Source organism: Haliotis cracherodii, unplaced genomic scaffold, assembly GCF_022045235.1.
Source record: "Haliotis cracherodii isolate W230 unplaced genomic scaffold, xgHalCrac1.p SCAF_8, whole genome shotgun sequence".
NCBI lineage: Eukaryota > Metazoa > Mollusca > Gastropoda > Lepetellida > Haliotidae > Haliotis > Haliotis cracherodii.
The window spans coordinates 35287152-35314375 of record NW_027266341.1 but is presented as its reverse complement, the minus strand read 5'-3'; the positions used below and the strand labels follow the sequence as shown (position 1 = coordinate 35314375).

Sequence of the window (27224 nt, the reverse complement as noted above, 5' to 3'; positions counted from 1 at the left end):
GACATTGGACTATTGGATTAAGTCAAAGACTGTTATGTGCAGGCCGCGGAGACACCGCTTGGAATATCACAGACAACAGACTGTACAACCATCACACAGATGTTCGCCTTTTTTTGCAGTAAGCAATGTAAATGCATTACAGACTGAGGAATCGAACTTGAATCTGCATGAAAGCTAACACATGACCCACTGGGCCATCAAATCAGGCACCCCTGCAAATAGATAAATAAATACAAACACAAGAATCTCCATAAATCTTAATCTTTATTTACATTTTGAGACAAATAATGACAGTTAATAAATTTTTGGAAAAATTATTAATCATTTGGTATTCAAACTAAAAGGTTTAAACAGTTCAGCATTTCTCATGATAATGTTAACAATATCAAAATCTTATTTTATATTTCATGAGCAGGATAAAACAACATTAGGTGGGACAAAATGTCGATGTTGACTTATACATAACACAATCATGTCATATCTCTTTGTAAAGACACCTGTCACCTACTATAGGACTGGGTGCTGCCGAGGTCATGAGGGCAGTATGTAAGTTAGGTTTAACACCACAGAATTCCACTGATATCACTGTGTGTCAGCTTAATGCTTTAAGTCCAAGTGATGCAGGGCTCAGATGCTGCCCATCAATGAATCCACAAACAAGGGTATGGTACTGACATACCTAGAAACATAATCTGGACAAACTGGGATTCGAACCTAGGTTTCTGGCTTGCCTGAGGGACACACCTTTGCATATCAAAGATGACTGACGACTGTGCCGTGCCCCACAAAGGGACAAGAGAATCCTCCACTCCTATCTTACATGACAGGTGCCTAAGTTAACCATTGTATAGAACATGTACAATAGCATTGGATTCATGTGACATTTCAAAACTGTATCCACTGGCACATTAATCATGTTATCAAACAAAATGGATTTAAAAAGCATATCAAACAGTAGGGTACAAAATGTGCCTACAATGTATACCGGTAACACATAAAGAGCTTATCCTACAGGTAAAACAAGATCAGGACGTCTAGGCCAGGCAGTTCGCCAATGGTAGAGAAACCCGTGTGGTGAGTATTATTCATAAATGTTCCAGTCTTTTTCTTGTTTGCCAATTGAATGTCAGGAACAATTTGTCAGTCATCTCCACAAAATACTGTTTATATCTGACAAAATAATTCAGCCTCAGGACTGTTTTCCACTCAGACTAAAAAGCATAAAAATAAACAATTAGTCATTCTTATTACTAGTCCTCGTAGTAGCAGTATCAGTAGCAGCAGTAGTAATGGTATAGTTTTCTAAAACCTTCCGTCAATGGCTAAATTTTTAATATTTTAAAAACCATTTTTCTTAAAAATAATCTGGTACCATTTTTACTATTTTTTTTATTTGGCTTTACAACTTGGGTTTGCAGATCTGTATACCAAGGCTGGTATTTCAAACATGTATGGTAAGCATGATGACATTTCTGGACAACACACAGGCTTCACACATTGTACCCATGTGGGGAATCGAACCAGAGCCTAGGGCATGATGAGGGATCACATTAACCACTAGGCTACAACAACGCCCTCTGATATAAGAGCTGATCCAATAGATAGTGATGGTGTGGTATGAACGACATACAGGACATAGCAGAACAAGGAGCCTTGTTTGATGTAGATGCATGGTGACACAGAGGTACCTGCTGATCACCAGAGTGGAACATTGCACTGGATTAGTGACACTTGTCACTGGCCCATTATTGCAGTAAAGACAATTGCAAGTTCATTCAAAGTCAGACCGGTTTGTTCAGAAAAAGGATTGAAAGCTACATCGTGACTACAAGTATATCTATAAGTGGCATTTTAGAAGATGTAGTATCATACAGTGTTTGAAATTAACATAAGTTTGGTAGTCCAAGTAGATAGCAACTCTGTAGACTAACATCTACTCTCTGAAATTAACATATTTTACAGAAAAAACAGTTGTTAAATTATAGTTATAAAATATAATAAAAAGGAGCCCAGAGAGTTTCTCCACTTACCAAACATTACATACTTGCATGGGCTGTACATGTTTCAGGGTCTGTATGAAAGACAAGCAACTCTGACGCAGATCATTTTTGCAGTTTAGTGTTAAGAAAATGTAATTTCTAAACCTGTTATCAATAAACACAGAGTTAACTTATAGATTTCAATTTCATTATTTTTTCAATGCAACAATTCCAAAACTACACCAAAACATTGCATTGAAACAATAAATAAGTTGAAACCCATGAGTCAATTCTGTCTCCGTTACAGCATGACTGACACATCAACAGCAAGTTCATCTTATCTTAAAATTAAAGTCAAATAAATTTCTGACCATAAAACTAATTATTAATCCTGTCCAAGAGGTAGCCTACATTCTCTGTCTGTTTGTTACAAAAGTTTATCTGTGACCAGTTAGATAGTCAGCCTGCAGACAAGAACACAACCTAAGCAGTTTTCTACTTGAGGGAACTGAAAACATTGGATATTGTTGACCTCATAACAAATTCTTGAAAAAAAATTATGCATCATATCGTTGAAAAAAAGAAAGAAATTGTCTGCCACAAAAATTACATTGTTGCATTGTGTTTGTTTTTAAAAAATGAATTTTGGCTCACAGTCTTCATTAAAAAAACATCTGGTTTTGCAGCTGCAGCTGAAAAAATACCTGCTCTCCATACAGCTTTAAAATACTTACAAATTTCTTGAAATAATCTTTGAAATTTTGTTTTTGTGATGAAAAGCAATGAAGTATGACTTGATGAAAACTGTAAAATTGCTTGAAGGACATGATATAACACTGGTAAACAATTAGAAATCTTGCAACACAACTGGGGCAGTGTCAGCATTTAATAAGTCCTTCTGAGACTAAACATGTGTGAGGGGTCCCACAAAATCTCAGATATACAGCCTGGATTTAAATACACATCAGTGGATCCTGCATGACTAAGGGAGGCAACTTTTCCCAGTTTACTCCTATGACATATAACTTCATTCTGTAGTCCCCAATGAATCATGAAATAATGGGATTACACACTTGTGTCCTCCTTGTCATTCATAGCATCATCACCTATAGTCTTCATCACCTATAGTCATCATCACCTATAGTCATCATCACCTATAGTCTTCATCACCTCCAACATCTGCAGAAACTAGTCCAGGGTAATTTGTCCAATAGATTTCTGTGATGTGTCTTACTTCATCAAGTGATGAATGGTAAACAGAGAGTTGTCAAATAACACAATTGTTAAGTCAAACATCTCCTGGAAGAAGCTATCCTGTCCTGAACACATCTCCTGAGGTCAATGACACTTTACGCCGGAATCTTGTCTACTGAGGGAGCCTCTATTTAATATTCAAAAGACCTAGTTTATTGTCAGAGACAGGAGGAACTTTTTTTTTGTCATTGGTTAAACACATACATACAAAATTAACTTATTCTTTACAACACGTTTCTTTGCAGGACATCCCACATCTTCAGCATACAATTTTAGTTGTAGGTAACACAATTTACACAATTTAAATAAATCAATTTTTTTTAAAAATGCCCATGTCCCCATCTCCCCAGAATATCGAATGATGGATCCCGTATCATACTACAAAATCCTATTCAAGACCGTGGACTTTTTTCACTGATAATGATTATTTCAAAATATTTTTTTAAATTCCTTTGTCCAAAATCCAATTATTATTTAATGAATTTCTTATGGAGAATCTGAGCTATTCCAAGTCATTAAATAACAAAATAATTTCAGCATCAGCTCATATCTGACAATTATCATAGTTACCGTATTCAACGTAATAAGCACCCAGGGCGCTCTCAAAATTAGAAATAGGGGGCTCTTATTAGAATAAAATTTTGGTGAAAAAAAACAGAGTTGAAAGATCGTAAATTTCGTGGTTTATGCTGACAGCCTGAAATGTTTATATAAGACAAATATATTTTTCCAGAATTTAATTGCCCATATTTAAGGGTGCATATAACACATGAGTGCATATTATACACGAATATATTCCCTGGTAAGTCTTGTGTACATTAATCAATCGGAAGGGGTGTGAATTGGGACTGTTCACTAGCCAATATATTAGCCATGGGCGCTTATCAGAGCGGGGCGCTTAATACGTTGAATACGGTACTGGTGTAGCCCAAATCATTAGCCACACCTACAATAACACACAATTGTGCATTGAAATCATCACTAATGAGCCTCAGTAACCTCAAGATGCACAACAGAAATTGTACAAGTTGTAGACCAAGGTCTCAACTGCCCTGTGCCCCAAGTAAACCAACAGATGTCCCTCCGAGTCCTTGTGACAGCCATTGCTGAAGGATCAACAGACAGACTTGTTTCCCTCCAAGGAATCAATCGGCCTCCTCCTGGTGTCCATTGCTATCCCTGTCAGACTCAATGTCTCTGCAGCATTTGTCTTCATCACAGACCTGTCAGTCTTCATTACTCTATACAGTGTTTATGTTTTCTTCCTGCAATATTTCCTGACCGTAATCCCATGAGCATCTTCCCTCTTTCTGTCATATTCAAGTTCACATATCAGTTCAGCAGTCTTCACTTGCAAGATGTCCTACATCAATTATCTCTGTATTTATGCATTCCATAATTGCAAGCACCTTCTCTCTTATCCATACACATCTAGCATCTTTGTTATTTTCCTTTTTTAACAGTCTTCCTCTAACTCCTCTCATATTTATTTCCCTGTCTTACAAGCCTTCTGTTGTCTGACAGTCCAAACATAGGTTCTTTCCCTAACCAAATCCAATGTGACACAAGCCTTACAAGCTTTGTCTTGTCCAGTATTCTGAAACATAGCTAGTACCCTCTCTAATAAAACCTCCATGAAGTGTGACACACCCTGTCTTACAAGCATTCAGTTGTCCACTTCTGACACGTAGCTACGTTCCGTAACAAGGCCTCATCTCCAACATATCATGCCCTTACACAGTATTTCTCTTGCATCATTAACCTTCTCAAACCCATCCTACCCAGTGAAGTCCATATCAAAATATATTCTCCCTCAGGGCAATGTAGTATTTTTTTACAGCCCTGATCAAGGATTTGCATTTCCCTCCACTGAGCCTGTTCCTCTCACACACTCATCATCCACACGGTAGAAAAATACTCTGTACTCGTCCTTGTATCACAGGTTATTCACGCCGACGTTGACGCTTCTTCTTCCGTCTCTTCTTCTTCCTCCTCTCACTGTCCGAGTCAGATGAGGATGAAGAAGAATCTGATGAGGATGATGAGGATGAGTCGGAGTTGCTGCTGCTACTGCTGCTGCTGTTGTCAGAGTTGGTGGTTGAGCTGAGGTCAGAGGAGCTGTCACTGTCCGAGGATGACGAGGAGTCGGTGTCAGAATCGGAGGAGGAAGAGGAGGAGCTGGAGGTCTCGCCATCAGAACTGGAAGCAGCAACATGTTAGTTATGAGTGAGTGAGTATGTTGAGTTTAACACTGCCTTGAACAGTTTTTCAGTTATATTGTTTAATGTTGAGGAAAGGCCAAAGTGATGTAGGTCATAGACGTTTACCACTTTTGGGATACCCACGAACACAGGTACGGTGGTGATAGACCAAAAAACATAATTCGGGCAAATTGGATTTCGAACAAATGACTATAGGTTTATGGTGTTTCCCAAGGGACAGAAATCTACACAGTGAAGTGCAGCGCCTTGGGTGACTGGGCCACCCGTGGCCTCCGATGGCAGTTATGACTAAAACCTGTCTCATTCCAACAGCAGCAGTCAATACAGGAGTAATGATATACTGACATCACATAATCTTTAATAGAGAATACACCCGTGAAGATCCGGGGTAGAATAGGTCTTCAGCTACCCATGCTTGCTGCAAAAGGTGACTATGCTTGTCGTAACAGGCGACTAACGGGATGGGGTGTTCAAGCTCACTGACTTGAATTGCATGGATCGGTGCTCATGATGTCAATCACTGGATCGTCTGGTCCTGACTCGATTATTTACAGACTGCTGTCATATAGCTGGATTATTGTTGGGTTGGGTTGGGTTTGGTTGAGATCGGATGGGATCGGAGAAATGGGGTTTAACACTGTGTTCATGATTATTGCATATATATAGCAATGTACATGCATGTGTGTGTGTGGTTGCTTGTACAAGTCTGGACTAATGCTGTTGTTTTACTGCTGGTTCACTGAGATACCATGCTGCAGTGTAACATTGCAACATTAGAGCAATATCCCTGTGGACAGGTGTAATGCCAAACATTGTTTCAGATAGACCAATGAGGGAAAGTTTCCATGGCTGGATAGACAATAGACAACTGCCCAAACATCATACTATCAAACAAATGCTGTTTATCTTATATAATGTTTGCAGTAGAAAGTACAGAAAGCAAAATACAGTTTTACAAATATCAAACCTCTTCTTGTCTGTAGTTTTGTATGACCCATTGTCAAAAGCTTAAAGGCCGGGTCAAGATTGTCCTTAAGGTCTGTAGCTATAGTATTTGACTCAGGGAATCTTTAACATTTTACTTTAAATCCCCAGAGTAAGGCTCAACTGCGAGACAACCAGAGAATCTATATATTCAATACCGCGATTATCCTATAGGGGCCTCGTTTCCAGAGAGCAACCCGTAGAGGACCCAAATGTCAATCCCACAGTAGGTTATAGCCTAGCAGAATTAAATAATGAAAACAGCAGCAAATGTTAAAGACATGCAAGAGGTGTGACACTGCAAGTCCCATAGAGGTCCTCAACTTCATGTTGTATGACCTTAATGTACTTGTAAAGTCAATTAAAATTATTTTAGCTGGAAAATCTGTTGTTAGCTGAACAATCTGGCACCCATGGGGGACGTGAACGTGTAACTTGATTTAATTTCCTGTCTTAAATCCTAATACATTTAACCATTGTACCATCAGGCTTATGACAGAGTGAATGATTTAGGCTTAATGCTGTTTTGAACAGCATAAAGGTAAAAAGACCAAACCAATTGGTGTCAAAATTATTGTATGTTGCAGTCAGAACATTGATTAACTTTTCCAGCATCTAAGATTTACTACCTATGAGCAAACTAATCTTTCTATTTACAGAAATATATCAATATATTGCTTTTTCATACCTTCATGTCAGATCTGATTGGTTCACATGATCTCAATAAAATACTATGTATCTCGCCTTGGAAGGAATTAAATTTCTCAGCGGGAGAATAAATCTCTTATACCCCACCATGAACGAGACATGGATTTGAGAGGTAGGATAAATCCCTTATACCTTGCTTCGAAATGAAAAGCTGCATGCTTTTTCCGGAGCCATTGAAAGTCACGTGACATAGCACGAGCTAACCTCCACTCAATTGAACAGCTGTTTTCTACCAATTTTGAATTTTGTTTCAATTCTTTTACGATGTCATGCATAAACATGTCGGTAAGATAAATGCATTGTGGCAGTATCACTCAGGGTACATGGGGTTTTATATGTGACGTGAGTTGTATACCATTTATATATACCCATTGTATACCGAGTGATCCTGCTATAACTTGTATTATCATCCAACAATGGCTAACACATATCAAGCAATGTCTCCTTACTTAGGATACATCACTCAGTGAAATTGCATCACAATGCTTTGCGACCTGTGAAGATTCCGGGGTAGAATAGGTCTTCAGCAACTCATTCTTGCCGTAAAAGGTGACTATGCTTTTCGTAAAAGGCGAATAACGGGATCGGGTGGTAAGGCTTGCTGACTTGGTTGATATATGTCATCGATCCCAATTGCGTGGATAAATGCTCATGATGGTAATCACTGGATTGTCTGGTCCAGATTTGATTACGTTACAGACAGCCGTCATATAGCTGGAATATTGCTCAGTGCGGTGTTAAACAACAAACAAACAAACACAATGCTTTGCAAACCATTGTCACATCATTGACATCATCTTGGTTGCCAAGATGCCACAATCAAATGACATCATTAATCTCTCTGCCTCTAAATCAGGTTAGTTGTACTTATTACTGATTAGAAACTGAAAAAGTTGGAAAAAGATTTACACTGATAAACAGAATCTCAGCCTCATGTCTTTTGGTGTTTTAAACTTTTATCAACTTGTGATGATAGATATATCAAAAGACATGAGGCAAACATATTCTATTTAAGCTGCATTATCAATATTCACAGCTATCCAGAGGGAGGAGGCATTGCTGGTTTCTGTAATTCATCAACTATATAGAGAATCTCACTCGAGTGTCATTTGATATCAAATATATTAACACGAGTTGATAAAAGTGGAATATCTCTGAGGCTTGCCGAGGAGAATCAATTTCATTGCAGCAATATCTACAGTATAAATATCACTTGATCTCACCCAAGCGATATCTCCTGTGGAAGCCAGTTTTGGATGATAAATGCTTTTATACATATACATACCCATGCTTCTTCTTCTTTTTCTTTTCTTGGATTGTTGAAGTCTTAGCTCTGTAAAACAAGCAGCAAGTTCACTATACAGGATCAGCATACCGTATTTGCCATAATAATACTCTGGGCACTAAGAAAATTGACAAAAGCGGGTGCTCATGAGTTATATAACATGAGTTATATCTTTTTCAGAGAGGGGGGCATGGGTGGCCCAGTCGTCTAAGATGCTGCAATTTGCTGTACAGAGTTGCATCCCTTGGGCTCACCAGAAACCTATGATTTTGGTTCGCCCCAATTGTGTTTCTAGGTTTGTCAGCACCATACCTGTGCTCATGGGTTCACTTCAGGCTTTCTTCCCACATCAAGCTGACACGCTGTGATATAACTGGAATACTGTTAAAAGCGGTGTTAAACCCAACTCACTCCTTCACTCACTCACTTTTCAGAGACTGAGCAGTAGAGAACAAACTTAGGTCAAACGTCAAGGAACCGAAAACATTAACAAAATATATCAGTAGTCACGAAAAGAAAATAGTTTCTTTTGGTGCCTAGCATAGTTGCAAAACAATTATATACCCCTTCTGTGCAGCCCTTTCCTGTCCCCTAAAAAACTGTTACACACACAAGAAAATGTGTGTCTCAAATAAACTTTAGGTCTTTATTCGAGCGCTTATAAAGATTTCTTATAGATTGGTCTAGAAGTTGGTCAGGGGCGATTAATGCAGCAAATATGGTACATAAAACACCTCGCAAAGCTATAACTATACCATTTGCATAATCGCTTGATGCCCAGACATTCTGTGAGACAATCATCTCTTACATACATAGCAAATGCATCCCCGGAGACTGTCATTAGGAGAACGTTGTAAACAAGGGTGGCATCTTCCAGGAAAACAGACCGAGCCGTCTAGTTCTGCAACGCATGCACAGTATTTCAGACATCACCCTGCACCTGTGATTATCTGTGCATGATTTCAGGGACATTTGTGACAGAAAAATATGATATAGCTGCAAGTTATTAACTCTACATACTCAAAATTCATCCCAAACGAATATTTTCAAAGCCATCCATTCCTTTACATTCTACTTTTGGCAATCCTACTTAGGGGAAGATTGCTCGACAACCATTACAACTACCCACTGAAATTACAGTAATTTCGGTAAGAAAATCAAATTTTGCCACATATGAATTCTGATATTACTGTTATACTACCAAAACAATTTTTGTCTACTTTACCAAATATACACAGCAAGATTACAAAAGCGAAAGAATGATGACCTCATTAGACTGTCTGGTAAGGGTTGAACACAGCAATCTAAACAGATTAGAATGCTGTTATCTATTTCTAGCTAGGGTACTCTTTTGAAAGAGCCCCTGTCTGAGGGCCACAGCAATTTAAACAGTTGAATGCTGTTATCCCCACAACATGTGATGAGTTCTAGATCTAGCTAAGGTTCTCTTGTGAATAAATCCCTCCATCTGAGTCACATCATACAGAGGTGTAGTAAACTGAAATGTCTTTCAAATGAGGTAACACCTCCTAAGCCTATCACCAGATGGTAATAACTACTGGAAAAATATAACTTTGTTAATTTAAGAGACAGTGGAGTTGCTTGAGTGTTAAATGTTCAATTGATGGTGGAGTGAGTGAGTTAACATTGCTCTGAGCTGCATCTGCAATCTTGTAGCTATTCTCAGTGATGGTTGAAACAGACAACTAGGCAATATTCTCCAGCTGAAGCCTGGAATATTCGATCTGAAGGTGACTGAGATGAATTCCCTGTATTCACAAATTGCCATCCCTGGACAAATGTTCTCGATTTTTTTGCTTTCTCATTTCAATTTAGAATCCATTAAACTATCACATGGCATGGAAGGTGCCAGATGTGTGTTTCAAGAACATGTAACTCTTCATGAGGTCCTGTTTGATATGGAAAACAAATTCACAAATTATGCCAATATATCCTTGAACAGTGTGAAATGGGCAGTTGTTTAGGACAAATAGGTAGAGACAAGCATATCAGCTTCACTGATCTGGCAGTTCAGCAAGCGAGATGTGGAACATATTACCGGAACTTCACTAATAATTATTATCTTTCCATGTTCCAAGTAAAGAAATGGATCTTACTTTTTCAAGCCAATGTCAGTTTTTATTGTCATTGATAGGAACATTCAAACCACTTTCACTTTCATAGGGATAGTGATTTCTGAGGAGAAAATGTTTAATGACAAGAATGGAAAAAAAAGATCTTGGCATATATAAGCTGCTTGGATCTTCAGTCGACAACAAGTCTTTACACCGTTAGCTTTTTCATTGCTCACTAAACGTAGCTACATGTAACAGCACAGTAGTTGCTCCAAATCATATTTCAATATGGCTGCTTTGGCAGCCATGTTTAATCGGATAAGAACTCTCTTAGCATTTAACAATGACATGCAGTGATGTTTCATCTCAGATCGTGCAGTGTTAGAGGAGATGTGACAACATTAAATCATACAAGGAAGATGATTTATGGAAAATAATCAATATCATAAACCCACACAATCCTCTCCACAGGTGAGTGAAAAAGATCCCAAAGTTAATGCCCCATGAATATATAACCCTCAAAAAGCCATTTCAAGTAAAACTCAATCAACAGAAGTAATCAATCATGAATAATAAACCCTGAAGCAATTTCCACAGAAAATAAATGCCGAATTGATGACCCAAAACTTTCCACTGCAAATGGAATGTGACTCACAAGAGCTCTAGTTTCTGTTTGTCTTCTTCCTGTTTCATTCGCTTGATCATTTCCTTGGTGCGTGACGGCCGGTGGACATACTTTCTCTTGCCCGTACACTGATACGTCCAGTGGCCAATCTCCAGGCACTTCTGACAGCGAACCTTCTCTGAGCTCTGCTCCCTGAAACAGACAAGACAGGCCATCAGACTGACTGGCAAAATTACTCCCACAAATCACACAAGTCCCCTTGGGACCTGCACATCTTCAGTCATTATAAGGAATTACAACAAGTTTGATGAATTTGGCTCACAATTCAGCAACTTTGATGTAAATTTCTCTGTAGCAGTGACGACAGTCTAAAAAGAAAAGTTTCCCAAGTGAATTAATCTGGATATCAATCATGATTAATTGGATATCTCTATTTGTCCTGATCACATTTTTCTCACCAATGGCTGAGCTATAGGATACTTTTTCTTCGTTATGAAATCGAGTGAATGATAGGCACGTTTTTTGGTGGCGATATCTCACCAAACAGTGCATCACCCCTAATACCTGTACATGCAAATAAATCATTGCTAACCTCAGGCTGTGTGATTAATCCATTATTCTGTCGATGCAAGTTTCCTTCACAGCAATACACGTGAACCTCCAATCAATGTCCTAACGTGAGAGCTGTCAATATCGACAGCTATCACGAGCAAGTGGCTAGTCTCATTATCACATCTTTGATGCTCGATACGTAATTTCGGTTGCAACACTACTGGGATGCAGCCAGGCTGCTGCTGTTGTAGAAATGCGTTAATTACATCCCATCCCATCACTGAAGGCCTTTTTCAGTTGAAAGTGAGAAAAGATACAATGGATGAGATGAGAGAAACATACATTTTCTCTTGATAATGGAAGCTTCAAAACTACAGAGGAAACCGCTCCATATTTATAACTAATTTGTAGGGGCTATCTCAAAGAAATGGGTATAAATGGGCACAGGATGACAGAATATTGGTTTTCGTTTGTTTTTAATTCACATTTTCTAACCAAATGACAGTACTCTTTTCCTTGCAAATTGAAATGTCTTTTTGCTTTAATGTCCCTGAGTGAATGAAAGAATCATGTTTTACAGTAATTGACGGCAACTTCACAGCAATGCCTGTTATCAAGCCCGATCCCGACAGACCATTGTCGATGAAGTCTGATTAATAGAACCACACAAAACAGTGTGTGATAAAACCTGATTCATAGAACAAGACAAACTAGTGGTTGATAAAATCTCATTTTTTGAACCAGACAAGCAGTGGTTGATAAAATCTCATTAATTGAACCAAACAAGCAGTGGTTGATAAAATCTCATTTATAGAACCAAACAAGCAGTGGTTGATAAAATCTCATTTATAGAACCAGACAAGTAGTGGTTGATAAACTCTCATTTATAGAACCAGACAAGTAGTGGTTGATAAAATCTCATTAATTGAACCAGACAAGTAGTGGTTGATAAAATCTCATTAATTGAACCAGACAAGTAGTGGTTGATAAAATCTCATTTATAGAACCAGACAAGAAGTGGTTGATAAAATCTCATTAATTGAACCAGACAAGCAGTGGTTGATAAAATCTCATTAATTGAACCAGACAAGCAGTGGTTGATAAAATCTCATTAATTGAACCAGACAAGCAGTGGTTGATAAAATCTCATTAATTGAACCAGACAAGCAGTGGTTGATAAAATCTCATTTATAGACCCAAACAAGCAGTGGTTGATAAAATCTCATTTATAGAACCAGACAAGGCAGTGGTTGATACATTCTCATTTATAGAACCAGACAAGGCAGTGGTTGAAAATTCAGATTCATGGAACCAGACAAAGCAGTGGTCATTAAAATCTAATTATTAGAACCAGAAGTCCCAGTTTGCTAGTGAGTCCCAATCAATGCTGTCTGTTAGTGAACAGTGTAGGAAGGTTGGTTTGTTTGTTTGTTTGTTGTTTAACGCCGCACTCAGCAATATTCCAGCTATATGACGGCGGTCTGTAAATAATTGAGTCTGGTGATTGATATCATGAGCATGGATCCACGTAATTGGGATCGATAGCATGCATCAACCAAGTCAGCGAGCCTGACCACCTAATCCCGTAGGTCGCAGAGTGTAGGAAGGACAGACAAGAAGAGTGAGTGAGCGAGTGAGTATGGTTTTACGCCGCTTTTAGCAATATTCCAGCAATATCACGGCGGGGGACACCAGAAATGGGCTTCACACATCGTACCCATGTCGGGATTTGAACCCGGATCTTCGGCGTGACGAGCGAACGCTTTAACCACTAGGCTACCCGACCGCCCCAAGAAGAGATAAGACTTCATTACCAGAGCTGCATGTATATCACACAGTAACGTACACCATAGGGATTCTGGTTAGTACAGAACACCAGCAACAAATGCGTGGCATACAAGGCAACAAAATGGTGGGGTTGTATGGCTTCAATTGGTTGCTCGCATGTCATACAATCCGACGGAGGGTGAGAAGGCTCATATCAATCTCTGGTTTGTCTGAGACTGATTTGAATATAACTGTTCATTTGATTATTTGGAATATTGCTGATTGAGGCATTAAACAACAAACAAACAAACATTACAGGTCCATGGCAACATCAATCTAAATATGTTTCCACAGCTCAGGATAAAACAGACACCTTGCATATAACAGACCTCATCAAGGTCAACCCGTGTCAACCCGTGTCAACCAGTGCCCACCGGTGTCAACCAGTGCCCACCAGTGCCAACCACTGTCAACCAGTGTCAACCTGACCTCCATGATCATCAAGGGGAGATAATTAGATCAGCCCCCTCAACTCCAGATCAAAGCCATCCACGATGATGTCACCCATTCTATGACACATGACATAATTGTTTATGAAGCCATCTCCATTGAGCCGGATCACCCAGACAAACGGTAAATCAATGTTATTGACTGTGCTGCACTGGGATACTTTGGCAGACTGATTGTGATGTAGAGCTTTCAGACAGAACCAACACTAGGATGACAAATCCATTAGTCCTGTCCTGACTGAAACACAGCCATGAATGCAGTCTGACATTTAAAAATAATGCTGATTCCATAACCCTTCTCATGAAATAGAAATCTTCCTATAATGGTAACCAGACTTTCATCACCTGCAACTTGTTGACTGTGTGTGCATGGTCTTCTGTCTAGGCCTCTTTCTATCATTTGAGCATTTGTCCTGATAGTGGAAGGTCGGGGTTCAATCCCCAGCCGTGTCATACCAAAAGACGTTAAAAGATGATACTTGTTGTTACCCTGCCTGGTGCTCAGCAAAAAACAGACTAGTACATGTACAAGCCCTGAAGGCACACACACACACACATACACACACACACACACACACACACACACACACACACACACAGCTATACAAGTGCTATGATATGGACAAGACCTCACCTCTTTGGACTAAGTATAATGAGAGGACGCGAGCACACACATAAAACAAAGTGCAATAATTCTGAACGCAACATTAAACCCCTTTTCACCTTCCCTCTTTCTATGATTGACTTGGAATGGGAATTAGTATCTCTCCATTCAGAATACATGTACTTTGAAAGCTACTTGGAAGCTATGGAACACATCAATCAATAATGAAGTCGGATCAGGACCACAGGTTATATTGCCATTCAGATTAAACCAATAATTGTAATTCATCTGTTCATGTGAATCAACTGAAGTTATGCACCATCACTGACACTGACCGATTCACATTGACTGTTTTACTTGTGCTCACCGACCGATGAACATCCGGGTTAGAATTGTCTTCAGCAACCCATGCTTGTCATAAGAGACGACTAAAGGGATCAGTGGTCAGGCTCGCTGACTTGGTTTGAAGTATGTCATCATATCCCAATTGCATAGATTGAAGTTGATCCCTCACTGGATTACTTTTTGATAGGCATTTAGAAGTTGGAGTACTAAGTAAGGATAAGAATTTATGGATGTACAACTTCTTTATTACAATTAAGAGCGACGTTTGGTGTAGGTTTTAACACCGTTATCACTTGCTTGACAACGGTGGATTGCTTGGTTCACATTTGATTACCGTATTTGACATATTAAGTGCCAACGGACATATTTGTTAATATATTGGCTAGTGAACCATCCCAATAAACACCTCTTCCGATTGATCAATGTACACAAGACTTATTTATTAATGTATATAATACGCACTCATGTGTCATGTGCACCCGTAGTTAAGGGCAATTAGATTCTGGATAATATGTCTGTTTTGTGTAATACATACAGACTTTTCTTTTTTATTATTTCAGAGTGTCAGCATAAACCATGAAATTTACGATCTTTCAACTCTTTTCTCACTAAAATTATATTCTAATAAGAGCCCCCCATTTCTAATTTTGAGAGCGCCCTGGGCCCATATTACATCGAATACAGTATATACAGACCGCCATCTGGAAGATTGCTGAATGCAGCGTTTAACAACAAACAAACAAACAAAAGTTGTGCTCACCCGTCGTACAACAGTAAAGAGAACATCTCATACACTACAGTAGCACCATGGACATAAACAAAACAATTGCTGTTTCAAAGTTGATCATGTAATAGAGAAAAAATTGTTGAGAAAGCAGCAAGATATTTATATGAAGCAGCACAGGACTAGATCTGATACATAAAGCCCCTTTTAGCACGTTTAGTCCCACTGGAAATGTCAAAAGGAAAAAAAGGATTTTTTTTTGTAACTTCAAGAGCAGATCTATGAGTAAGTCTGTGACCCACCCTGATGGGTTATATACCATGTTTGAACTATCTTTATCTACATGAAATCAAACAGCTAGGACCAAATGCTTGCACATGCCAAACCTTAGAACCCCCCCCTACCCCCACCCCCCCAAAAAAAACCCAAACAACCCCAAAACCACCAAACAAACAACAAACAACAAACTAGCTTTTTAACATTGTTTAAATAAATATTATTTTATATTTTTACAATTGGTCTTGTTATAAGTTCAAAACATGGAAGTGGTAAAATGAAAAACATATATGTAATGTGTGAGATAAGAGCTTGCCCAATAGCCTGTGGCTACTTTATTTTATTCCTGGCAAGTGAAAATAAAAACAGCTAGCCCGACGAGCTTACTTAATTGCAGCTGTCAAATATGAACATGCTTAACAGGAATATCCTGCCAAAATGGCCAGAAATCTAGATTCTATGTGGGCGAGTTCTGACTGCAGGGATGTACTGTACATGTGTCATGCCTGTTACAGTCCCTTGTTACAGTCCCTTGTTACAGACCCTTGTAACTTGTTCTACAAGTGACAAAATCCTGTTTGATATTGACTGAGACTGAAGCTCCAATGTTATTAAAACTTGAATACCAGATTTCTTCTTGTACTGGCACACCTGGCTATTCACATCTAAAATTTACAAGCAAAAACTATCTAGCCATACTGGCGAGTACTGTTGAAAACTTAATTCTCACAATGAGTATGTCGCTCACTTAAAAACTGACTTTCACTTTGCATGAGTTAGTTGGAGTATCAACCTTTGTAGAGCGAGGGCCAAACTGTATGAACGTCGGAGCTTGCGACCATTTCTAACAGTTTTACTTATTTCTTAGCAGTTGCAGATCCTGTGAGCCAAGAGGGTCAAAATCATACCTAATGTCCTAGTCTACTGTATAGTTGCAAAACAGGTGTATTTCTGCATTTGTGTAACTTCAGAGATTTAAATTCAAAGAGTAAACTTTGGCCATTTCTAGTTTCATGAAAAATATCAACCCAAAAGAATGACTGAACATATACTACTCTAAAGATGTTTAGAAAACCAGATTTTACATATAACTATAGTTAATCTGTCTACTACTACAGTAATATGAAAATAGCAGGTTATGTCATGCCATCACAGATTGACGATAATCACTTGAAAAAATTGGGTGTTTTTTTAACTTTTTTTAAGAGTAATAAACACTTTTTCCCCTGGACTTGAGCCACAAGCTCCTTCACTTTTCTCATGTCCTCCAAAACATAATGTTTACGATACTTTCCAACTGCTTTCATGTTTTATATGCTCTGAGCATATTAGCAATAAAAAGACATCACTCCCTTTGATGTAAAATTCCATTTTGAGATGCTACATAATAACAAGAATGCTTCAGTCTTCATACATCAAATATCAAAATGTATGCCATCATTAACTAAGGCCTTTTACACAGCCATCTTCAGATGTCATCTGCTGTTTGACGATCCTCTAAAAGATCTAATGCTGTCGCCAGGTAATATCATCCTGCTCATCGCCCCATCATCATCTAAACCTTGGCCTAATTACTGTCAACGTAACATTTGCACATCGTACAATGGGATGGTATGATACGAAGCATGATGTTTTGGAAGACTGATGGTGAGGAGATGAGGTATAAAGTGATCAAACAGTAACCCAGACTAATGAAAGGCCATGCAAACATCTTTGTGGCTAACATGGTTACTATGGCAGAACAGCTTCATCAGCTCTCGCTTGGATCAATCGCCCTACAGAGGGACCTGCTTTTGGCACTTACTCATTTCACACAAAGTCTTCACCCACCCTAAGCATGTTCACAGCTGATCATCATTAGATCATCGCGACCTTTGATACCTTAATTCGGGTCTTCAGAAGAATAACACGATGGACCATTTTAATCTCTTCTCAATGCTCCTTTTTCTCACAAGTCCAATTATCGCGAGTTAGCTGGCGGCTGTCTGTCATTCTCGCGACATTTAACTACGCGCTGAGTGAGATTTTCTCTGGGGAAATACAGCTCAAGTATATAGATTCTTGTAAGTCCAATGACACGTTCCCCCCCCACTAACACCAGGCCAAATCACGAATATGCACCCATCACTATCCATTCATCCATGGATATTTTGATGAGACGATCACATGTCGGATGATCCACACGTTCCTAGGATTGATCACAATACTAATACAGAGATCAATTTGTAGTAGAAATTGTGGTCACCTCTAACAGTGTACTTTACAGCGTCTCTAAATACATTTAATTTCACACCCTTTGCTCAGCATCTTTCGTATCAGGCTTGATGCGTTTCAGCTGATGGCAATCGCAATTTGGAAAACATTGGGGTTATCTTTCAAGCAGAAGCTGCAGCCATTAAAGCAGCAGTGTCATCCTAATCACAGGGGGACCTGTCTCACAGCACCTCCTTTGGAGTGTCTCAATCTAAATTTCCTACCACCAAAGCTTCAGAAACAAACTCTCAAAAGTCTCATAACAGAAAATGGATGAAAATGAATTAAATTATAAAATGTCAACTGTCATGCAGAATGTTGTGTCAAACCCTTGCAGGGGATATATTTCTTCCACTGATGGAAATTAAAAGGGAAAAGAGAGGATTGTCCCTAATTTAATTTGATGTCCAATTTTAAAAATTTAAGCTGCAAACAATCTCATTAAAATCACATCTTAGATTTCGCTACTGCTAAACAAAGATCTGAGGACATCCCATTACGGGTCACATCAGAATGACCTTTAATGAATTTTGACCGACCAATGAAATGACTGACAAGAAATCGACAATAGCCAATTAGAAGGCAGCTTTCTCGAGCTTTACGACACTAGTTTCAAACTGGCGACTATGCTTTGAAACATATTTTGACGTATTCTCGATTAAAAAATTTTAAACCGATAAGAACATTCTGGAATGGCTTAGATGGCCTAGATTGTATGGATATAATCATAAAACCCGTAACTGTCATTCAGAATACCCCGTGTTAAATATTTCGTGGTTGCATGCATGATTGGAAAACACATTCCGACTGTCACTTTCATGATCTGGTAAGCGACGCTCTGATTGGTTGGATGAAAGGTCGTTTCTGACATGACCCTTAATGGGATGTCCTCAGATCTTTGTTTAGCATAGCGAGAACTAAGATTTGATTTTAATGAGATTGAGCTGCAAAGGGATGTTACTTCATTTTCTACAGATGCATATTTCTCCTACAAATAGTTCTGATTTTGTAATATATTTCAAATTCTCTAAATCAAAAACTAATCTGACAGATCAGGACATTATATCATATATTTTATATTTGTTTTAGACAGACAGACATTTTATTCAGTATAAGGCCACTGGCCTAAAATACATGAGCATAGCAGAAATATAACCATCTTCACCATATAGTCATACATACAGAAGTAGATTTGTATTTATATCAAAATAATTTAAGGAACAGTTTTTCATATTTGCTTTACCTTCAGGGGCAATACACTTATGTTGTGCAATATATCATTAACTTGTGATGAAATCAGGTCTATGAAAGAGTGAATGGATGGGTGGTTATATATTTACCCATTAAGTTATTTCTTTGGAGATTATAAAGTTCACACACAAACAAAATATGCAATTCATCTTCAATCAAACATTTTCCCTTACTGAGACAATATGAACAGTCTTTCTTCATATGGTGTAAAATGGTGTTTCACTGTATTTACTGCATCTGAAGCGTTTTAAGTGTTTACAAAGATGCAACAATTACTAGCCTGACTGTGCATCTTTACATATTTCAGGGGAAATGCCTTGTATGTGTTAGTTTGGAATACAAATCACATCATCATTGGATTGAAATTGAAAAATCAATCCCAAAGAAATGGCTTAATGTAAAGATGATTGAGCAGAACATCGCTATCCAGGGGTAACACATGTGATTAATGCTGCTGAAGAAAGTTATCAATTCAGATATTATAGCATTTTTTACTTATAAGGATGAATACAACTTAATGACCAAATCATGTTGAACATCACCGATCATGCAAACATTTTCAAAGAATATTTTGTCACCAATTTCACTGACATTTATTATTGATGACATACAAATATGGGAAAAAACCTACCTGTTGACAGTGTTGTATAAGTTGTTGCACAAATAATTAGTTGAGACATAAACGAATGGTACAGTAATGAGCAAACAGACATTTTCAAAATGGCTGCCGTGGTGGCCATCTTAGAAAAAGTCCGAGAATTCAATGAGCAGTTTTTAATAACAACTGAAACTTGATAAAAGTCTCAGCCATAAATAGGTATAACAAGTGACAGAAGAGCAGATGTAAATGTGCAAACGTAAAATTCTATGATAAATAGCCAGTTAGGGCATGCAAACAGATGAATGGCAACCAATGCAAACATTAGAAAACGTACATTCGGTTTGAGGTTAGCTACATGTTTTTTGGACAGCTAGAAGAATGGATGATTGACAATATGCCCTGATGTACATGACATTTATGTACTCACAAACCTCTACATGCTTCGGTCCCAGCTAGCTAACTATAATCCACTCCTCTCCGACATACCAGAGCAAGACAAAAACAGGCACTGTAACCTTTCACGTTATCACTTTATGAATCTTCCAACTCAAAATTAGAATACTTATACCTCAGAATGGTAATGTCATATCGTGTTGGCTTAATGTAGCCAGAAGAGAGAGTGATTTGAAAGCCTTGACATTTTCTTGTGTGCTTACATACTGATTCCGGAAAGGTTGATCTGAAGAACAGTTGTCAACATATGTCAATCTTATTGTGGTAACATATTTTACTGTTCATAATGCAACTACTTCCATTTCTTAACATTCATTTAACCTATTATAGTCACTGATTTTTATGTGTGTGTTGAAACGTCTTAGTCAAATGTGACATAACTTGACATTCTATTCTGACCTTGAATCCCAACAGGCCTTAGGCCTTACATTTCTTGGTAGGTTTAACGAAACCGAACGCCCCCCAAAAAAATGAAAAAGGGAAGAAACAGGCTTTTAACACAAAATATTAAGTCAGACACCATTTAAAATTAGGTGAAACAAAACCACTACAAGATTTTATCACCGCTGTTCCTAAATGTCCTAAAACTTCTTTATTCTAACAAAAAAGACAATCAATTATCTTGTTACCGTTTCGCAATCTAACATCAATGATGGTAGTAGTTACAAGTTTGTTATTCATTCAATAGAACTAATCTGGAAATATAAATTTAGATTTTTTTTTTATTTTGGCCTACTACATTGAAATTTAGACTAAAAATCCTTGTAAAACACCCAATAAAAAAGGCTTTAGAGCTTAACAGAAGTCAAGCTTAGCGTAAACCCTGCTCATCTCACTTCCTGAGAAGACAGTTAATAGGTTTATAGCCACAGGTCTAAATGATCAAAACATTTCACAGAAACAGTTCAGCTGGGAACAATCTGGGGTGTATCACTCATTGCCATTCCTGCTCTTAAGTGATCTAATGAAATAAAATCTAATAAATGGAGAAATAAAGAGACAGCACTAATATTGGGTGGGATGGATGATTTATGCTTGGAGGAGGGTTAATGAGGACCTGTGTTCACTGTGACGGAACACTACAAAGGGACACATTTTCTGGAATTCCAGTCAACAATCAGGTTCTTCTGCACATAAGGCTCACTGTCTCAGTCCCCGACTTAAGACACAAGTCTGAAGCCCAAGTCAAGTAGAATTCTGTCTATTAACCTCAGCTTATACTACTCCAAATAGTAACACCAGACCCACGAAGATCCGGGGTAGAATAGGTCTTCAGCAACCCACGAAAGGCGACTACACTTGTTGTAAGAGGCGACAAATGGGATTGGGTGGTCAGGCTTGTTGACTTGGTTGATGCAAGTCATCGTATCCCAATTGCACGGATCAAAGCTCATGATGTCAATCACTGGACTGTCTGGTCCAGACTCGATTTACAGACTGCCGTCATATAGCTGGAATATTGCTGAGTGCAGCGTTAAACAACAAACAAACAAAACAAAACAAAGTACCACTAAATTCTACTGACAATGATCCTTAGGGCCAAGTGGGCCCAAAGCTCCCAAACTTAGTGCCACTGACTGCTGTACTTTTGTTAAGGTAATAGATAAATATGTTGGTTTTCTAGTCACACGAAGAAACACCTCATTAATCAATGTTCCAGTGAATCTAGGTGCAGGGTGGCCCAGTCGTCTGAGGCGGCGCAATTTGCCTTGGGCAGGCCAGAAAGCTATGATTATGTTTCTAGGTTTGTCAGCATCATACCCATGCTTGTGGGTTTCACCAAAGTGGAAGTCTAGACCTGTTTCAATTTGGAATTTCCTCCATCATTAAGTTGACATGCCATGATGTAAATAGAACCCAACTCACTCACTCATGCAAATGAATCCCAAAAAAATCAAATGAGACAAAAATGATTAGTAGTGTATGCCACACTAAGCAATATTCCAGCTATATCTGTAAATAATCAAGTCTGGATCAGACAGTCCAGTGATTGACATAATGAGCTTCGATCTATGCAATTGGGACATTATGACATGCATCAACCTGACCACCCAACCCGTTAGTTGCCTGTTACGACAAGCATGGGTTGCTGAAGATCAATTCTAACCTAGATCTTCCGAGGGGAATCGTACCCTGTGCAAACATAGCCAGACTGTATATATTTAATGCTATCAATAAAGATAAAGATATCCTTGCAGTGATCGTGTCATTAGTATCAGTAAACTAATTCATTATAAGTGAGAATAGGTTTTTGCTGCTTTTAGCAATATCATGTCAGGGCACGAAGAGCACTCTTCACATGCTCTACCCTTGTGGAGACACAAAAATAAACAAAGAGAGAGCCACATATTACTTGGACAAATATTTCCAAATAAAATATTTTCATAGCAATACCGTAATACATTGTGCAGAACTTGAAAAATCTTCAGTCTTAATATCAGTAAACCTAAACAACAAACCAGAGTTTCAAACCTCCTTGTACTCAGTAATAAAGAGCCTTAGCATGGTTGAAAATAAAACAAACCACATATTGGAAATACATATACCTTGTTCCATAATTTATTACATGAAGTTAGGGACAAATGTACGTGGTATTAGTAAACTTTGAAATACATTGAAAATGATACAAATACGAACACGATCTATTAATTTTATTCGACAATTTCCATTGAAAAGTATTCTACTGGTTGGCACACTTGAATTCCAATGGGCACACCATCTCAAAAGTACCTGTGACCCACATGTATAAACCTACAGTTCTATCACTGCAAACAATGCAATATTTCAAGTCCCTCTGCTGTCTGCTGGTAATAACTCTGAAGATCAAGCACATTTTATATGCCAAGCTAATATTAGCAACAGTATCTCTGACCATAAAGTCAGGAATCTTCATGCTGAATTAACCACAGAGAATTGAAATATAACAATACAAATAGAATCAGTTCACATACAGAATAACGGCCACATTACTCAACATAATCAAAGTCTAGCAGAAATATCATGCACTTTTATTGAGCAAAAACAGCGACATTGTTAATATAAAACGTCAACACCAGATAATCACCAGTTTTCATTATCTGCTGAATCATATTCCATTGTACATAAATGGCAAAACAGCAGTGAAAGAGATCACTGAAAATCAGGGACAACACCAGGTGTTTGTGAAAAGGGTAAACCCCACTGGCATCTCCAACCAAATTGCACTGGCATAGAATAAGTTCTTTAAGACGAGCAGTCTGACAAAACACTCTTGTGTTTTTATGTACCAACACACATTACCCCACAAAAGACCCGACTATTTGTACAAGAGAATCGTTCTCCATATGCAGGACTCATTACATGCCTCTGCCTATATCATGTCAACAAGCAAAACAGCTGCTCCAGCATCTAGCTGTAGATTCTGTGACCAGCAATGGAGTAGTTGACTCAGGCAACAGGTAGTTGTGCTATACATAGGCTGAGAGCAGTGCCAAGAACATAAGTGTGGTATGCAGCCGAGAGGGGAATGTCTTACGTTACACGCCTAGAGAATACCCAATAACCCACAGACCTGCACACTGCATGCACAATCAGTTTGATAAACATCAGCCCCTCAGCTAAAATGTTGTTGACATATCTTTAGAAAATTTATTTTTGTTGATGGTGGTAATTTTGGTCTGTTTTACGTTCCCTGCACTACAATGGTCATCGAAAGTCTTAGTAATAGAGAGCATTGATGGCTGGATGACAAGGAAATCAGAACGTCAGCAGTGGTTGGACTTGACTTGCTAAAGTCCATAAGGCAATAATTATTGGTTTAAATCATAACTTCTAGATTCCATAAATGATAAGAACAAGTTGTCCCTATTAAAGACTGGCATCCTTAGAGCTGACCGCTTGTCTAGACTTGCCTATTTTAAAGATAGAATTATTATTCATCCATGGACAAATTATTCATTTGGAGCAAGGCTATGGGTGGACCTGATGAGAAAACCACTATCCTTAAAACTGTCTATGACTGAAATTATCATAAGTTATTTGCATTTCAATATTTAAATTAACCTTCAGGCAGGAACACCAGGCAGCATTAGCTTTTAGAACTGATTGTTATAAACGAGGGCGAAAATCAGGGCTTTGGGTGTTAAATCATGATAAAAACAATTTGATAACTTTTACAATGTTTTTCATATGGATTTAAATTATAGACTTAAATCTTATGGTTTATGTTGGTAAATTATATTAGAGATCTTTTTAAGAAAGTGATAAAATTGTAATTCCTTGTTTATTTGTCAATTTTGTCTTTAGTTATTTTGTTAATTTTATTAGCATTTCAATCAATTATCCTAAGGCTAACATAATCTGATGAAACTGCTACGCAACCATCAGAACTTGCAAAAGCCAGTATCTATCTCTATAATAAAACAAATTAAAGAATTCATGTCACTTAACATTCTTAAAACTTATATCTGAATATGTATCCTTTTATATAGTTATAATGCAAGTCATTGCAAGATCAATTAACCCACTGAGGTTGACAGGCCGTTATCAACTGTCAACACATGAATATTACATGACAAGTTATACATGAATTGAGAGCCGGTGAAAGGGAAAATAAATCTTATATTGTCAACATATTTATATTACATTACTAATCAAAACATATTGTGGGTGAAATCAGATATTCATTTGGACCCCTAGATATTTTCAAGACTGATTTTCTCAGGCAACATAACATAATCTAGAGTCAGGGATGGAAAAAACCCAAGAACTACATACCTGGATAGCAGTAACACAGCAATATTTCCCAAACTGTTTGAAATTCTACTAGTCCTTAGGAAAACTTTAACATTAACAAGACTGGTCCCAGCTAGCGGGCTTAGTGCAAATTTCCAGCCCTGTACAATAGATGAAACAAGCCATGGTATTTAGCAATCTTGAATAGTCCTGAGTATAATAGCGGTAATATATAGGACATCCCCCTGATACACGGCAGTTGTGCCTGTCTCTAGGATATCTTTGATATCAACAAGATGTGACAATCAAAGCACATTGATCTACCACACATGCTTGCTTCAGTTCCATATATGAAAAGCTTTAACATTAGTATTTCATAGACATTAAACACTGGTATAAGGAAATTGCATACCTTGTGATGAGTCAGAATGAGTTCAAGCCGACATTCACAGTTCCTGAGACAGCACAGAAAAGTTGTGTAAATGGCCCAGCCTAGTCCTACTGCTGATGATCGGGAGAGTCTATGAGGAAGTGGGGAGACACTGCCAACACCGACGAACTCAACTAGCGCCAGCACCAGAACGTAAGTACCCTACAGTCACTCCACATAAACTGCCTGCCTGGTAAAAGCTTGGATCAAGATGGTTAAAAGAGTCCATTAATTGTCACTCAGATTGACACGGTGACCAAAATAACCCTCGAGGAAGACACCAGCAGAGACTGAGAAATTAAGGTTCCCATGTGTTGGTCTGTCTCAGCATTGAGATTCACATCAACAAACCAAAGCATCAAGTTTTCAACTTGTCACCATGGCAACCTCGCTGATTCAAGTGGAATGATAATATGAACATTTCCAGTTTTTCTAAGCCAGCTAACTTCAAACATTAAAAGTCTATTTGGTGACTATATTGAGAATGTCCAATTCCTTGATCCATCGGTCGATCAACCAACTGTTTTCCTTGAAGGTATTCGCCACCTCCAAGCCCCTGGGAACATGCAAACGCATTAGCCAACTTAGGGACACAGACTAGTCTTATTACATCCATGGCAATAGGTAATCAATTGCTCTTTTGCACTTGTCCCATGAAAACCGTACAAGCTTGGGTTACAAATGATGTTATGAGCATGGACTGTCCTCGATATCCTGGATTCAGTGGGGCAACAGTGCGTCTTGGGGACAAGGCTTCTAATACTAACAATCTAATTACACCCCCATTATTCCACCTGACAAACATCAGTAATCTTTGTCAGTGTCAACTCTCTGCACAACCACCAGTGTTAGGGTAAAACCGAGACTCAGCTCAATCTAAGACTAAAGTTGGATGACATTTTGCCGGCACCAGGGACAATCGCTGTCACTTACCAGCCCCATGTGTGGATGTGGATGATAAAATCCACAACACAATTTGCATCCTTGAATCTTCTTCAATAATTGTATCTTTACATTACACACAATTCACAGGCTGAAAATGATTTTTGCAACACGGGGACTACTGGCTGTGAATTCTCAATGAATTACCATTAAAATCTGATGTAAATGTAAATGATGGTATTCATCGACATGTTCCCTGTGACATTTCCAAAGATCAATAGAATCAGAGGTTGCAAAAATGTTAAATTCAGCCAAGTTGTATTTTGCAGATAAAACCCAGCAGGAAGTAGCAGATATAAACTAAGTGCTGCTGTGAGTGAAAGTATTCCAGGGAAATTCCACGCAATCATCCCCAAATCAAATACAATTAAGTTCAAATGTTTTGAAAGTCTTGGAGCACTGGTCGAAGGAAAATCTGGACTATTTGCTCACGGGGTGAAGTGCACTGCAAACTTCAGAAAAGTATGTAGCAATTCCCAAATTGTTGTAATGAATCTTTTTCAGTTTGGGATTCACTGAATTAAATCTTTCATTTATCCTGAACGTCACAATATTTTTATCAGCATGATCAGAGATCTGAGGTCTTAGGCTCAAACAAAATAATAATCTAAAACATTTCAGAAGTTTTGGTGTCATGTTTTCGGGATCATATGAATTGTTCATATCCCCTTT

At 38.2% G+C, this 27224-nt stretch overlaps 1 protein-coding gene across 1 annotated transcript in view; it reads right to left on the bottom strand.

The window, feature by feature from the left end:
- Window positions 1–270: 270 nt before the first annotated feature.
- Window positions 271–27224, bottom strand: part of LOC139449747 (zinc finger CCHC domain-containing protein 10-like) — a 67746-nt gene continuing 40792 nt past the window's right edge. The window contains exons 2-4 of the mRNA XM_071231271.1: window positions 11163–11324; window positions 8433–8480; window positions 271–5432 (exon numbers count right to left, since the gene is read on the bottom strand). Coding sequence (XP_071087372.1) covers window positions 5177–5432; window positions 8433–8480; window positions 11163–11324 — 466 coding nt within the window. The 3' untranslated portion in view covers window positions 271–5176. The remainder of the gene's footprint in view (window positions 5433–8432; window positions 8481–11162; window positions 11325–27224) is intronic.